This window comes from Plecotus auritus, assembly GCF_963455305.1.
Source record: "Plecotus auritus genome assembly, chromosome: 1".
Lineage (NCBI taxonomy): Eukaryota > Metazoa > Chordata > Mammalia > Chiroptera > Vespertilionidae > Plecotus > Plecotus auritus.
In genome coordinates, this window is record NC_137770.1 from 24,220,304 (window position 1) to 24,234,469 (window position 14,166).

Below are 14,166 nucleotides of genomic sequence, written 5' to 3' on the forward strand. Positions count from 1 at the left end.
TGGCTGAATCTTCCCTTCCCCCACTGAAATCTTCCCACATTCATTTAGCTTCTCTCTCTCTCTCCCTCCCCTCACACACACACACCAATTCAGACACACACCTTCCCACCACACATCCATATGCAAAATAAAATTAGAAATACCACCAGAATTTCAAGGTTTTTAGGGAACAGAGATCTTCAATCAATACAGCCCAAACCAAGCCCTCCCGGCTCCTTGCCTCCCGGGCAGGTTGAGAGGCAGGCAGAGCTTGTGAAAGGGCCCAGACAGCCATGATCTGACACAAAGAGGCTCTAAAGGAAAAAATGCCACTGTGCTTCGCCGTGACTGCCCTGTGGCCACTGGGACTCACAGGGCTACCAGATCCTCAGAGGCCAACACCTGGCACACATGTCCAAGCTGAGTTTGTTTGTTTGTTTTTGCTTATACATAAAGTTTCCTGCCCCCCCCCCCTTTTATTGTGATGTACACTGGTAGAATACAGAGAGAACAGTATCTGATGATTCAAAAACATAGGCTGAGCTGATAAGCACATGGCCCTCATTTTAAGGGATTGCTCTTGTTTTAAACAACTGGTTGAGAAAATAAACAATTATTTATATATTATGTTTGCCTTCACCCAGAGGAGTGGAACAGGGTGAGGGGAAGGGGAGGTGAGATATGACAGCCTGGGAAACTGAAGTAGCCGTGGTGGCTCCAATACTCCTGCAGTGTTTCTAAAGCCTCTGTGTCCCTCACCCCATTTGACACACACTGGCCAAGTGCACCCACCCTCTTGGTGTCCCTCAGCACCCACCTCAGAATAGTGGAGTCGGGAGGGGGAAGGAATGGGAACAGGGAGATGGAACAGGATGCCAGGCAGTTGCTCCTAGTTCAAGCTCTGTTGTCCTCCCTTCTCCCAAATGAGTGCCCCCCCCCCCCCGGATCTCAGAGTGATGCTGGGTGTGTGTAGAGGCTGAGAGAGGGTGCATTCGTTCAAATCCAGGCTCTGCCACTTACCTGCTGTGTGACTCTGGGTATGTGGCTTAGCGTCTCTGTGTCTCAACCTCCTCATCCATACAGTGGTGATCATTGAGCTTCTGCTGAGAAGGTTAACAAAGCTGCTTTATGCTAAAGGCTTAGCACAGTGCCTGGTTCTAGAGCCCAGTAAATAGTGACACCAACTAGGAGCTAATGCTCAACTAGTGCTTACCATGGGCAGGCCCTGTTTAAGGGCTTTAAGTATATTGTCATGGAATCCTCACATCTCTGTTTTACAGATGAGGAAGTGGAATCTGAAGATCACACAGTAGTGAATGGTGGATATTCAGACCCAGGGAGACAGGCTCCAGAGGCAGGAGCCTGTCTCAACCCCTCTGTGACAATGACGCTGGTCTTTATGGGTGTTGCCCCTGGCAGGCTGAATTCTAAAACCCCCAGGCTTCTCTCTGTCCCAGAGTGGAGAGCAGAGAGGGTTGTCAGCCACAGCAGAAAAGCAAGAGCAGATGATGGTGAGAGCATCCACATCAGTGCTGAATCCAGATCCCAGTTTTAACCCGTGGCTGAAGTCAGGCAGGGCGCCCCAGCCCACTTCAAGGGAACCAGGGGAGGGGTGGGGAACAAGTCCCCGATGCTGAGAGGGGTGGTCAGAGAGCTGCCCCCAGAAGGGGAAGAAGGGGCTGCAGGACTGGGGGTACTCAGCTGCCAACCCCGCTGCTTCCTGGCCCCCACTCGCTGGCGCCCAAGTGGGAGGACCGCAGCTGCCCGCTCCCTCCTCCCCACACCCCCGCTACCTGCCCAGTCCCCCGAAGCAAATCGTGAGAAGGCTGCGAGCCAGCGGGGCCGAGCCCACAAGTTTGCAGCCTCGGAGAGGGCGAGAGCCGGTGTCCAGGGCTCCTCTTATCGGCGACCGGAGCTCGGTGAGTTTATTTCCTCACCCCTCTGCGGCGGTGCGGCGGCGGCGGCCGCTCATGGGGCGGCTTCCCGGGCGTCCGGGAGGCGCTGGCCGAGAAGCCGGCGGCCGCCCGCGCTGCCTGCCTCGCTGGGGCTCTGGCTGTGCCGCCCTCCGCAGCGGGCGAGGCAGGCTCCAGTGCTGAACGGACAGCTCCCCGAGTCCCGGGCGGCCCCCGCGGTCTCCGCCGTCCCCTCTGGCGCGTAGGGCCGGGGCTGTGGCCGCCCGCCGAACGCCCCCCACTCCCCCAGCCCCAGTCCTTTGCCTTCCAAGCGCCGCGGCGCATCTGGAGGCTGCTCCCGCGCCCCCCTGGCGACCGGCGTGGGGAAGACACTTGCTTCACCGGAGCCCGGGGCCGAGGGCTCTCTCTGGGGTGGGCAGCGCCGCGGCAGCGCCCAGAAGCGCATGGTCAGAGGCAGTACCGAGCCCCCAGCGACCACCCTTGGACGTGCCTGGCACTGGGTCCCTGCCGGAGAGAGACTCGCGCTCCCCATGCGGCCGCGGGTCCCCGGGGCACTGGCACCTTCAGAGGGGACTCCAAGGTGATCAGTCGCCCAATGGGATGGGACAGCCTGGATGGTGGCCTCCTGGCATTCGCCCATCCTGGGTGCAGCAGCCTTCCCAGAACTTTTCTCGCGCCTCGGGCTCCCGACTCCTTAGCCCTTGGAAAAGTTCTCTCGGGCGCCCAGAATTCCATTTACCGGTGGCCTCCGAAGCTGGGCAGGAACCCGGGCTGGGGGTGAGGGAGGTGGAGTGGGGATGCGGTGGGGGCTGCGCTCTGCGGCCGGCGGACAGCCGGGGTCCATCAGCTGATCAGCGGAAAGGCTGGCCAAGCATCCACTCCTGCGCCCAGGGCGAGCTTGTTGGTACTGAAAGGGTTTCGGCGCCATCGGCGTTGTTTGGGTTTCTCGCTCCAGGAGGACGGGAGGCGGGCGGGAAGGGGGGATATCGTCGCCTGAAATGAAAACGCTTTTTGCAAAGAAATAGCCAGGGCTGCCAGCGTGGAGAGGTGGGCTGACTAAGACCGGCTGACACAGGTATTCCGGCTGCCCCCACCTCACCCCACTAGATGCCTCAGCGGCCTGTGTGAATGTATCGATTGTTTTAATTGATTTTTTTAAAGCCAGGTGGCAGCGGCTGCGTGTGTGTACACAGGCATACACCAACACAGACACCCAGGCACACACGGGTTACACGTACAGAGTTACACACATTCCCTCCCTCCACACACACACACACACACACACACACACACACACACCAAATATCACGGACCCCCAAGCACACATACCTCCAAAGAGTCAGATTACCTGTGAGGTCCCTAAGTGTTGCCCAAGATGGGGTGGGGGCAGGGGCTGAGAAAGGGGAGGTGATGCAGGACTCCCATAATTTCCCTCGGCCCCACCCCAATCCTTTGCCTTCTCCTCCTGGGAAGTCTGAAGGAGAAACCCCAAACCTGGGCTCTTTCCCACTGCCATAACGGAGCCCAAACCCTTGCCCCTCCTTTCCTTACAAACAAGCCCCAACCTCTCTCTCCTTGTGTCTGACTCCGGGGTGCCAGGGCGCAGAAGTCCCTCAAAAACCGATGGAGCCAGCACGGGGGAGTAGAGTCTGACCCCCAGAGGCCTTGGCGGTCTCGGGGTCTCATGCCTGCTCCACCCGGGTTAGGAAAGAGAGGAGGGGCGGTCGAGGGACAAAGATGGGAGCATGGACTGGTGTGAAGCTGGGCCGACAGAGGACGCCTGAGGAGCGCCCGAGGGCGCCCCCTGGACACCGCAGTAAGTTTTCCTCTCTCCCTGGGCCCCTTAGGAATGTAATCGAAGATGTTGGCCCTGAGGCTGCTCAACGTGGTGGCCCCCGCCTATTTCCTGTGCATCTCCCTGGTGACCTTCGCGCTCCAGCTCTTCCTCTTCCTGCCCAGCATGCGCGAGGACCCGGCGGCCGCGCGGCTCTGCTCGCCTGCGCTGCTCCACGGGGCACTCTTCCTGTTCCTCTCAACCAATGCCCTGGGCAACTACGTCCTGGTCATCCAGAACTCCCCCGACGACCTGGACGCCTGCCAGGGGGCCTCGGCCAGGAAGGCTCTGTGCCCCCCGCCCAGCACCCACTTCTGCCGAGTGTGCGCCAGAGTCACGCTGAAGCAGGACCATCACTGTTTCTTCACCGGCAACTGCATTGGCAGCAGGAACATGCGCAACTTCGTCCTGTTCTGCCTCTACACCTCCCTGGCCTGCCTCTACTCCATGGTGGCCGGCGTGGCCTACATCTCCGCAGTCCTTTCCATCTCCTTCGCCCACCCACTGGCCTTCCTCACGCTCCTTCCCACCTCCATCAGCCAGTTCTTCTCTGGTGAGTGGGTCTTGACAGGCAGGTTGGGCCCTACACAAAGAACCCACCGCAACCCCAACCCCAAGTTTGCCAGATTTAGCAAAAAAACAAAAACAAAAAACCCCCACAACAGGATGCCCAATTAAATTATAATTTCGGATAAACAATGCATAACTTTTAAGTGTATAAGTATCTCCTAAATATTGCATGAGACATACTTATACTAAAAAAAAAATGTACTGTTACCTATCTGAAATTCAGTTTAGCTGAGCATGCTGTATTTTATCTGGCAACCTCTCTCCCTACCCCCATCTCGTTCATCTCCTTTTTGCTCACCATGGTCTGTTTGCTCAGAGATGTGGTGATCCAGGCAGTACACCTGCTCTGTGCCAGGCGGGCTGGGTGCTGGTTCTCCTTCCATGCAGCCTGTGAGGGGCGCCCATGTTTTGATCTTCCTCTGCCTGGACCCCAGTGCTGCTCATACGTTCCCCTAAGGACTTTACCTTCCAAACATCTTGCCCACCAACCACAGTAAGATCAACAGGGTGCCAGCCAGCCCCAGCAAGAGACTAAGTTCTGCCCTCCTGCCCATAATATTTGACCCCACCAGGTGGTTCAAGCCTGTAGATGCCTCAGAGCAGGGGGCACCTTGTTGGAGATGCAGCCATGTTTAATGGTTGCATCCTCGCACCACAGTCATGGTTCTGGTGTGGGAACTGATCCTCCAGGAGGCTCGTACACTTGCAGGAGCCAGACGTGTGGGCCTTCGAAGTGGCGCTCAGCTGGGCACCCTGGTGAGGGCCGTGTATAGTGTGCCCTGAGAACAGCACCCTGATACTTGGCCCAGAGGGACCTGTGGCAGTTCTTACCACTTTACCTGGCCTTGCAATTTGTCCCTACCTCATGTTCTTCCTCTCCATCCTACCCTGGCCTTTGACTCTGATTGACCTGTTTTTTACATTTGATAGTGTGCACACATGTGTGTATGATATCTATATCTCTATTTCTCAGATGAACAAACTGAGGCTCGAGTGGGATTAAATGGCTTGCCCACAGCAGCGCAGGGAACCCAGCATGTTTCCTCAGCCACTGACCTTCCAGGGACAAAGAAAGACACAGTGCAGCTGCTTCCACTGAGAAGCCAAGATTGTCTTGATGTGCCTGGGCTGAACATTCATAAAAATTTTGCTCCACTCTCGGGGGAGCCATTATTTCAGCCTTTGTTGGGGCAGCAGTCTAATCCTTTGCAGGCATAGAACTGTTGTGTCATTTGGCAGAGGGAACTCAGAGACCCAGGAAGGACCCAGCTAGGGGACATGCCTTGAGGACTGGTGGCTGAGCTGGGCCCGGAACTCAGAGCTCTCAGGCCTTCTGGAACCTGGCGCTGGCATAGGAGGCTGCTGGGACTGAAATAACCAGGAGGAGGGAGGGTAGGTGGGCGAGCTAGGGGGTGGAGTGTGAGCACAGGCAGGTGGAGAGATGAGGGGAGCCAGAGAACCTAATTACACTTTCTTTTCCTAGTAGTTTCCTCACATAAACTGGATGGTTCCAAAGGAAGGATCTTGAAATGGTTTGATTTGAGATAAGCCAGGCTTAGAGTCCTATCCATATGTGCTAAGTTTGGGAGGCAGGAAAGAAAAAAAGAGGGATCTATTTATTTGCTCTGGTGGGAGAACAGAACCAGTAAGTGCCAGATCCCATTCCAGCAGAAAGATGAGTGCCATTATCTTTTACCTCCTCACCATACCCACTAGGAAAAGAAGGCCAAGGTTTGTAATCTCAGACTCTCCCCTCTCATCTTCCTCCTTTGCCATCCTTCATCGTTCCCCTTGCACGTCCTTCTCTCCCTCCCCAGTACACTCTTCAGTGCCTCCCTCCCTATCTCTTCTCCCCCTGTTCTCAACCCAAGTGGTTGGGGCACTACCTACCTCATCTCGGGAGGACAGGAGGGAGTCGGAAGGCCCAAGTTGTCTGATAGATTGAGCTGTGGTACTTGTCCTCAACGGTGATACTGTCCCTGACTTATATCTGCACCAGAGCATGAGATGGTTGGGAGTGTGGGCCCTGTGAGCTAGAAGTAGAAGAGGTTTTCCGGTGCCTGCTGCCCATGGGCCTTTAGCTGATGCTCAAGAGGTAGGAGGCTGGCCAGGTGCATTTTAGAAGTTGTCTTTTCTTGTGGCTTCATGGGATCAGTATCGACTGTGTCACCTCTCTGAGCCTCATTCTTCTCACCTAGGAAATGGAGATGACGCCATCTGATCTGTGTCATGACATCTGTATAAGTACACCAGCGTGGGGGATGCCTCCAGAAAGTCCAGTCAAAGGGAAAGGGGATTAACGTTGGTTGAGCACCTATTATGTGCTACCCACTGTGCAGGTCTCATTTCATTCAATCCTCACCACCATTCTGTGAGGTAGGTATGATCATATCCATCTTAAAGGCTCAGGAACAAAAAGGTTAGCAAGGTTAAGCTGCTTCGAAGCCACATAACTAGTTATGATTCCAAGTTATGACTGGACTCAAGGTTGCTAGCCTCCAGAGCTCATATTTCTTCCCCCATACCACACTGCCTCTCTGAAGCTGCTTCTTGACGAATGAGCCACTTCGGGAGGAAGGGAGCCTCTTGTCCCTGACTGTATGTTAAAGATGCCAGGCAATGATCTGTCAAAGGAGTTATAAATGCTTGGTGGGAAGCAGGGAGGGAGAGATTGGATGGTGTGACCATTCAGGCCTTTAGAAAAACTCTGATTTTTCTAAAAGAAGCAGAACTATTATTAGATAGTTCAGAGAGCTGAGGCAGTCAGATTAGTCAACTTCAAACATTTCAAGAAAAAGCAGGTCACCAGAAGAGCCTTTTGTAGTTGCCACAAGGGGCCAGGAGAAGGCCACAGGATCTTTTCCGCATGCCTTGATTTAGTGCCAGAAATAAAGCCCCTGAGAAACAGCTTCCATCAGCTCAGGCTTGTCCCCGAGGCTGAGATGCAAGGCAGGCCCGCACTTGACAGCTCTGATGTTCTCAGGTCCCAGCTCGAGGGTCATCTTTGCCTGTCAGCATTCCCAGAGCCCAGTGGGAACCCTGGTCCCTGGATCCTTCATCCTCCATGTGCTGCCTGAGCTAACCTGTGCTGACAAGAAGTGGGTCAGAGGGAGGGCCAGCCCCATGTGAGCCTTGTCCTGCTGCTGCCCCCAGCCAGCTGAGGGGCTCCTCAAAATGCCAGCTGGAATGAGCTTTCCCTCCCTGGGCCGATGGACTTATTTGTCACCAACTTTGCAAATAGAAACCTGCTATCAAGCTCCCAGGGGCTGAGGGCAAGAGGAGGCTGCTAATGAGCAAACCCAAATCCTCTGGTGGCTGAGTCCATCACTGCTGAGACTGGACAAGTTTTAAGAGCCCAACCCTCAGGGGTCTGGAAACTGGAGTCTGGGGAGACCAGGGAAGAGGTAGACCGGGGCCAGGGGAAGCTGGAGAAGGGAGGGATATGGTTGAGATTTGCAGAGGTCAAGTAGGTTGTAAGGTGGGGTCTGGAGCAGGTGGTGGTGGGCTTGTCCTGCAGGAAGAGCAGCTGAGGAGAGCTTTCGAATTCTCCCTGGGTTCACTGGCCTGGCTGCTGGGCAGGTCAAGGTAGGTGTCTCTACCATGGCTGCCAAAGTTGCAGCCCAGCTAGGACTGCAAGCCATGGGGAGAAGGAGAAAGCTTGATGGTCTAAAAGGAGTTAATGTTGAGATCTTTTGGGGTCAAGTCTCTTCAGCAGGGAGCGCTGTGCTGCGTGTGAACCAGAAAGCTGGCCACTTTGCACACAATTTTCCTGAATCGTGCAACACCATGGGACCATTTTACAGATGAGCAAACTACAACTCAGAGAGGTTAAGAAATGTGTGCGAGACCACAGACCTGGGAGATTCAAACTTAGCGTGGACTGACCACCCCTACTCTGAAGCAGAGTGTGGGATCTCTTCCTCAGATGCTGTTTAAAACCTAGTAATAGAGAGTGCTTGTTTAGAGAGCTTTACAGGAGGTCCTGCCCAAGGCAAGAGGCTGACTAGTGAGCTGGGAGGCCTCTTGCAGGCTTAGCAAGCTCTGACTGACAGGAGAGCTCTGGCCAAGTGTACTGGTGGCCACAGTGTCCTCTTGTTAACACTAATGACTGGTCTATTCTCTCGGTTGGAGCTCTGTGCTGCCCTGGGAGCTCGTTACTTATTCTTCTTGATGACTAGGCCCTGCTCCCCATCACGCTGTCACCTCCTGAGCCCTCCCGCGGATGCTTCCCGCTCCATGGGAGCAGGTGCTTCCGTCTAGACAGCTGCCCAGGCGCCAGCTCCCTCTCTAGCATCCTCAGCTCACCCCTCTCTCCTCCTAGAAAAAGCCCTTCTCCCTGTTTCCAGACCAGAAAGAGAAGGCAGAGAAAGACGGGCATCTCTGGCTCAGGGATGTTAGTATCTAGGCGCTGCCCAGAGAAGCTTCCTTCCCTTCTCCCGGACATCCCCAGTTCTCCCCTGGCCGTCAGCACTAAGAAAAAGTTAGGGCAACTAGTTTATCCTTCCTCTCCGTAGCTGCAGCGCTGAGATTGCTATAAAATATCGCTTCAATCTCATTAATCTCCCTCCCTTCCCAGCAGCTCCTGCAGTGATGGCAGGTCCCTACGTGGCCTGGGTATAAAGCGATGCTGGTGTTTCCCCGCCCCCACTCCCCCCACCCCGCCCCTGCAGGAGCTGTCCTCGGTTCTGAAATGTTCGTCATCCTCATGCTCTACCTCTGGTTTGCCATCGGCCTGGCCTGCGCTGGCTTCTGCTGCCATCAGCTGCTGTTGATCCTCCGGGGACAGACCCGCCACCAGATGCGGAAGGGGGTAGCGGTGAGGGCCGGGCCCTGGCGCAAGAACTTGCAGGAGGTGTTCGGGAAGCGGTGGCTACTGGGCCTGCTGGTCCCCATGTTCAACGTCGGAGGTGAGAGCTCCAAGCAGCGGGACAAGTAGCAGGCACGCCCATCATTTCTCTTGGTGTCTTGATTCCTCCTGAACTCGAGACCATGGCACCTTTGTCTCCACCCATGACCCAATGCAACCTGGGTGGGTAATGTCCTAGCAGCCACCCCTTGTCTGTGACATAGGGAACAGCACTGGCTGGTGGATCAACGACCTCCTTGGTGGATCAAGGAGGAAAAATGGTCACCCAGGCATGGTTACACTCTCCATGGGCCAGCCAGGCGGGTGTTAGGAGGCCTCTGCTTTTGTTTCTTTTCCTTGGGGCCCCTGCTTTGCCCCTCTGCCCACTTTACCCACTCTCTCTGCCGTGTCTCATGTCATCACTGCCATCTGCTAGATCTCGTCCTCTAAGCCTCATGTTGGGAGTAGGGAATGAATTCTTGCTGCTGATATGATGCTCTCTGGGACCTGGAGTCTGGCAAAAATGTTTAAAATTACAAAGTGTTTAAAATTACCAAGTCTGCTCTGCCAACTGCCAGGGAGGTTGGGAAAGGAGGGGAGTGTCCTCGTCCCCTCTGAGGAATTGTGGGCAGTGAGAGGGAAAAAGAACTCAGTAGCTTGCTGTCCACCCCACCCCCCAAGTTGCAAGGCCCTTCCTTTGGGATGCAGCAGCCAATGGCCTGGGATTTCTTTTCCAGCGGCTGTCCCCTGTGCAACCTACTCCAGCTGGCCACCCAAGCCCAGTCCGGGACCTGGCTGGATGCTCTCTTTCCCTGGCACTCTTCCAGTCTTTGCTAGATGCTGGGAAAGGAAGGATAAGGGAGAAGGGAAGGGGACATACTTATAAATGAGAGGCACGTGACTACATAAACATATAGAAGGGGATGAGAGAGGGGGTGGGGGGAGAGAGAGAGCACTTAGGGGAGAAGAAAGAGGGTGACATAGAGGCTGAGTGCTGGGATATATGAAGAATGAGAATGAGAGAAGGAAATGTGTTCATTTCTTCCCCGTATAAAGGACATTCTGGCAGCTAAAGCTATTCAACGTTAGGGTGGCTTCCTGGGGAGGTAGTGAGTGCCCCAAACTGGAGGTATTCCAACAGGGACTAGGCAGTCATCTAGCAGGCACGCCGGGAAAGAATCTCTGCACAGGCTTAGGGAAGGGAACATCTCTCCCCACCCAAGATTCTGGTGTCCGCTTTGTGATCGCCAGGCCCAATGATCTGTAGAGAGTTATCTGTTTTCATGGAGGTTGTATGGGCATGGAGGAGTCTTAAAATTATGATGCAAACTTTTAGGATCCCACCCAGCCACCGAGGAGAGAGTCTCTGGAGAGACAGATCTACCTGGGTGCTAATGCTAGTTAAGGCGGTTGGCATTTGAGGACAGGGAGATGGAGCAGTTCAGGGGCAGGTGGGGACAGTGGTGGGGAGAGCTTGAAGGTCATGCTCAACTCAGAAGGGGAGATTGGGAGAGTCGAGGCTGTGGAATGAGGAGACCAGAATATAGGGGTGCAATTGCCAGACCAGCGTGGTTATCTGACTGGCACTGAATAAGGGCATGGCTGTGTGTTTTGGAACCCAGAGGACTAGACCCCTGGAGCATATGAGGGAGCAGGGACAACACATGTGCCCCCTCCTGATTGGGTCCCAAGGCCAGTCTGCCATCCATGCAGGCAATAGGGCTGAAACCCACACACTACAGTGCCCAGCTGGTGGCCATGGCAACCCCAATTGTTGCTATACAACACCCTGAGTTCTTGGGCAGAGCTTTGAAGGACTTAACCTTGGTCCTGCCTTCATGCCCCCTAGAGGGCTAATGTAGTAATGGCTCCATCCGCTTATACTTCCTCCCATATCCCTTCATTCATGCAAACTACATGTATTTATTTAGTGTCAAGTATGTGCTCTTCCAGGTACTGATATAGAGTAGTGACCAAGATAATGAGATTCCTGCCATCAGGGGCAACTTGTCGCTGTCATCCAGGCACTGACTCCCACCCCCAGAACAATGGTCACTCTGCCGTCTTGGTGGTCAGCAGGGCAGGTCACTTGGAGAGGAAAGTTATGGCAGAGAGAGCTGAAGGAGTGCCCAGGCTGCTGGATGGAGAAGTCATTGGGGGTGGGAGGTGAGCACCCTCACCCTCATTCTGGCCATACTTAGGTAGTGGGAATGGTGACCCAGGTCTTGGTTCTCTCTTGACCCCAAAGCTCAAGCTTGGAAGCCAGCCCAGCCATTTGCAGCCTCCTGGAGCCTCAGCATTGTGAGGCCAGACACTGGGGGAGGAAGCCAAAGGGAGACCTGCAGGAGGTTGGCTCTGGCGGATTGGACAGTGGGGGGAGGGGTAGCGGTGGGGAAGTTGCCAGTTGTGGGACTTGAGTAGCATTTGTATACGTGACCCTGCATTGTCGATGAAGAACATCAATAAAATATGTGGTTTTAAATTGGATTTGATGTGATCGTATGGGCACTGTGGTTGGTAGCAAGGCTGGAATGTACTGAAGCAGTCATACTAGCTATTAAAATATTTAAGATAAGGATCAAAAATACTTCTATTCAAGTGGGTACATCATCTTTGTCTAGACGGCTGCTGCCCCAGATGCTCCTCCCCTGGGGCCCTGGTTCACCGCACAACCCAGCGATTAAAAGGGCATCTATGTGGGACCCCCAAGACCCTGCCCCACTCTTTCAGCCAGAACCCATTGTGATTGGTCAGGGTTGGGGTGTGGTCGGTAGCAGGTCCACAGAGCTGGGATCTGTGAACCCATGGGACCAGGGATGGACTGTCTGACCTGGGACTTACTGCCTCTTCTCCCACTCCTCCTCTCCTCCCACGTCTTTCCATGTCAGAGGACAGGTGGAGGGAGAATGAAGAATCCACCTGATCCTTCAACACAACCAGGGCTGACCACTCCTGAGGATCAGCCATGGCCCCCTGCTGTCCCAGCCCCTACCGACAACACCTGGAGACCTTGGGCTGCCCAGCCCTGTGGACAGCAGGGAGGGGCTTGAGCCCTGCAGGGAGTGGTCCCTGAGCAGGTGAATGGGCATGACCTCTGATGCATCTTAAAGATGTGCAGGCCTGGGTTGATAGAGACACAGCTGCAAGGTGCTGATTTTACTTGGACTGTTGAACAACCTTCAGCCTAGGCCAGTGGTCGGCAAATTCATTAGTCAACAGAGCTGCAAACCGTGGCTTGCGAGCCGCAGTTTGCTGACCACTGGCCAAGGCTGGAGCCTGCATTCCCTGAACACACACCAATGGGCGGCAGCTCCCTGATATGCAGGGGCAGGTGGTGAGAGATGAATGGAGCTGTGGCTAATCCCTAATGCTCAGCTAGTGCTCAGCACATTCTAGAGCATGGGCTGTCTACATTCCACCAGGCAGAGACACCTGTCTTGTTCACCATTGTATGCTGGATGCCTAGCAGGGAGTAGCCATCTAACAGGTGTTCAATAACTATTGACCAGATGAATACACAGCTCAGTCCCTCACTCTGCATCTCTCCTTCCCCTCATGTGCCTAGCATTGTGTTCTGCACATTGTGGGGCTAGAGATGGATGAGACAACTCTGTACTCGAGGGGCTTACAGTGCCTCAGTATCCCCATCTGGAAATTGGGCACTCTGGTTTGGCCCATGCCCTAGTGTCAGATTAGGCAAAATATGAACTGCCATATGAGAGAAGGACGAACTGAAAGAGACCTGAACCACATTCCCCTCCACTATAATGAGGAAGCCAGTGCTTAGGTCCCTGGGGCCATCTTTTAGCCAATCTCCTTCCTAAGAATATGGTTGTCTTTGTTACTTTATACATTTGGTCCTCTAAGTGGCCTGCCTCCTCTCTGAACCCTCTGTCTTCCAACTGGCCTCATTGCCCGCCCTCATCCCCCTCCTGCCCTGTCTCTGGGCATGCTCTCAGGGAGGCAGCCCCTCCTGAGGGGGAGAAAAGGAGGGGATGTGTAGGGAGCAAGGATGCCTTGTCCTGCCCTGTCTGAGATGAGTTAGAAGTGAGGCAGAACCTTGGTCCTGGACACCAGCCAGGGTGAGCCTACTGGTGGGGCGGGGGATGTCTGGGGTAGCTCAGCTGCCTTGATGTTGGCCTCTGCCTCTGCCCTCATTTCTCACTCTGTGGGTGGTGCTGGCCCAGCTCCTCAATTCATTCCTCAAACATTCACTGATGCCAGGCATGAGGCCAAGAACCAGGAATTCAAAGATGAATGAGACCTAGTACCTGACCTCGTGGGGAAAAGGACCAATTGTAGAGGAGTTAGGTTCCGTGGCTAATGGGAGGGAGAAGGACAGGGTGCTATGGAAGCCCGGAGGAGAGCACTCACTTGGCTGCGAGTAGGCTGGAAGACTTCCCAGAGGAGGAGACGTCAGACTCATGCAGGATGAATAGGAGTTGGCCAGGCAGAAAAGCAGGGCCGTGGGTGGGAGTGGGGGTAGGAGGGACTGTGCAGAGGCAGGGATGGCTGGTGATTTCTGGGATTGCGAGTCTCCTTTTAGGAGTGATGGGGACAGGCATATACATGCTGTAGGCATATTCCCCGTGGACCCTGCCTCCTCCTTCTTATAAAACCCTGACTCACCCTTGTTCGAGGTTGTTCCTCTTGTGTGAGTCGAGCATAGATTGTCATCTACTTTTTCTAAAGGTCAGTGGAGTTCTCCAGGGTAGAGATCACAGGGAGAGGGTCACATTCATTCCCCCAGGGAGTCAGCCTGGGAACATCAGAGACCCCTAGACCTCTCTCTGGGCCCCTAGAGGGGCCTCCGGGAACTCCCCACCAATCTTTTCTTCTCACACAGCTTCAGAGAATGGGGTTGGAAGGAAACTTTCTACCAACATGGCTTCCAGGTGTAGAGTAGAACTGAAAGGCTGGAGACTGAAACATAGGGATAACATTTCACAAAGTACAATCCCCCCATCCTGACTGGTGAGGCCCTCAGCACCTAGGTGGACACCTCCAGCCCACAACCTGGTGGC

General features: G+C 54.6%; 1 protein-coding gene across 3 annotated transcripts; it reads left to right on the plus strand.

Annotated features, from left to right (window-relative positions):
• Positions 1-1,523: 1,523 nt before the first annotated feature.
• On the plus strand, positions 1,524-11,628 carry ZDHHC22 (zDHHC palmitoyltransferase 22). Of its 3 annotated transcripts, none has more exons than XM_080659351.1 (3): positions 1,524-1,898; positions 3,740-4,279; positions 8,967-11,628. In XM_080659351.1, exons 2-3 carry the CDS (start codon positions 3,754-3,756, stop codon positions 9,230-9,232), a joined length of 792 nt encoding a protein of 263 aa, XP_080515477.1. In that variant the 5' UTR covers positions 1,524-1,898; positions 3,740-3,753; the 3' UTR covers positions 9,233-11,628. The 3 variants fall into 3 exon arrangements, with proteins under 3 accessions (XP_080515477.1, XP_080515479.1, XP_080515478.1); XM_080659353.1 differs by lacking the exon at positions 1,524-1,898 and adding an exon at positions 2,399-2,472 and having other exon boundaries at positions 8,967-11,620; XM_080659352.1 differs by lacking the exon at positions 1,524-1,898 and adding an exon at positions 2,728-2,967.
• Positions 11,629-14,166: the final 2,538 nt, after the last annotated feature.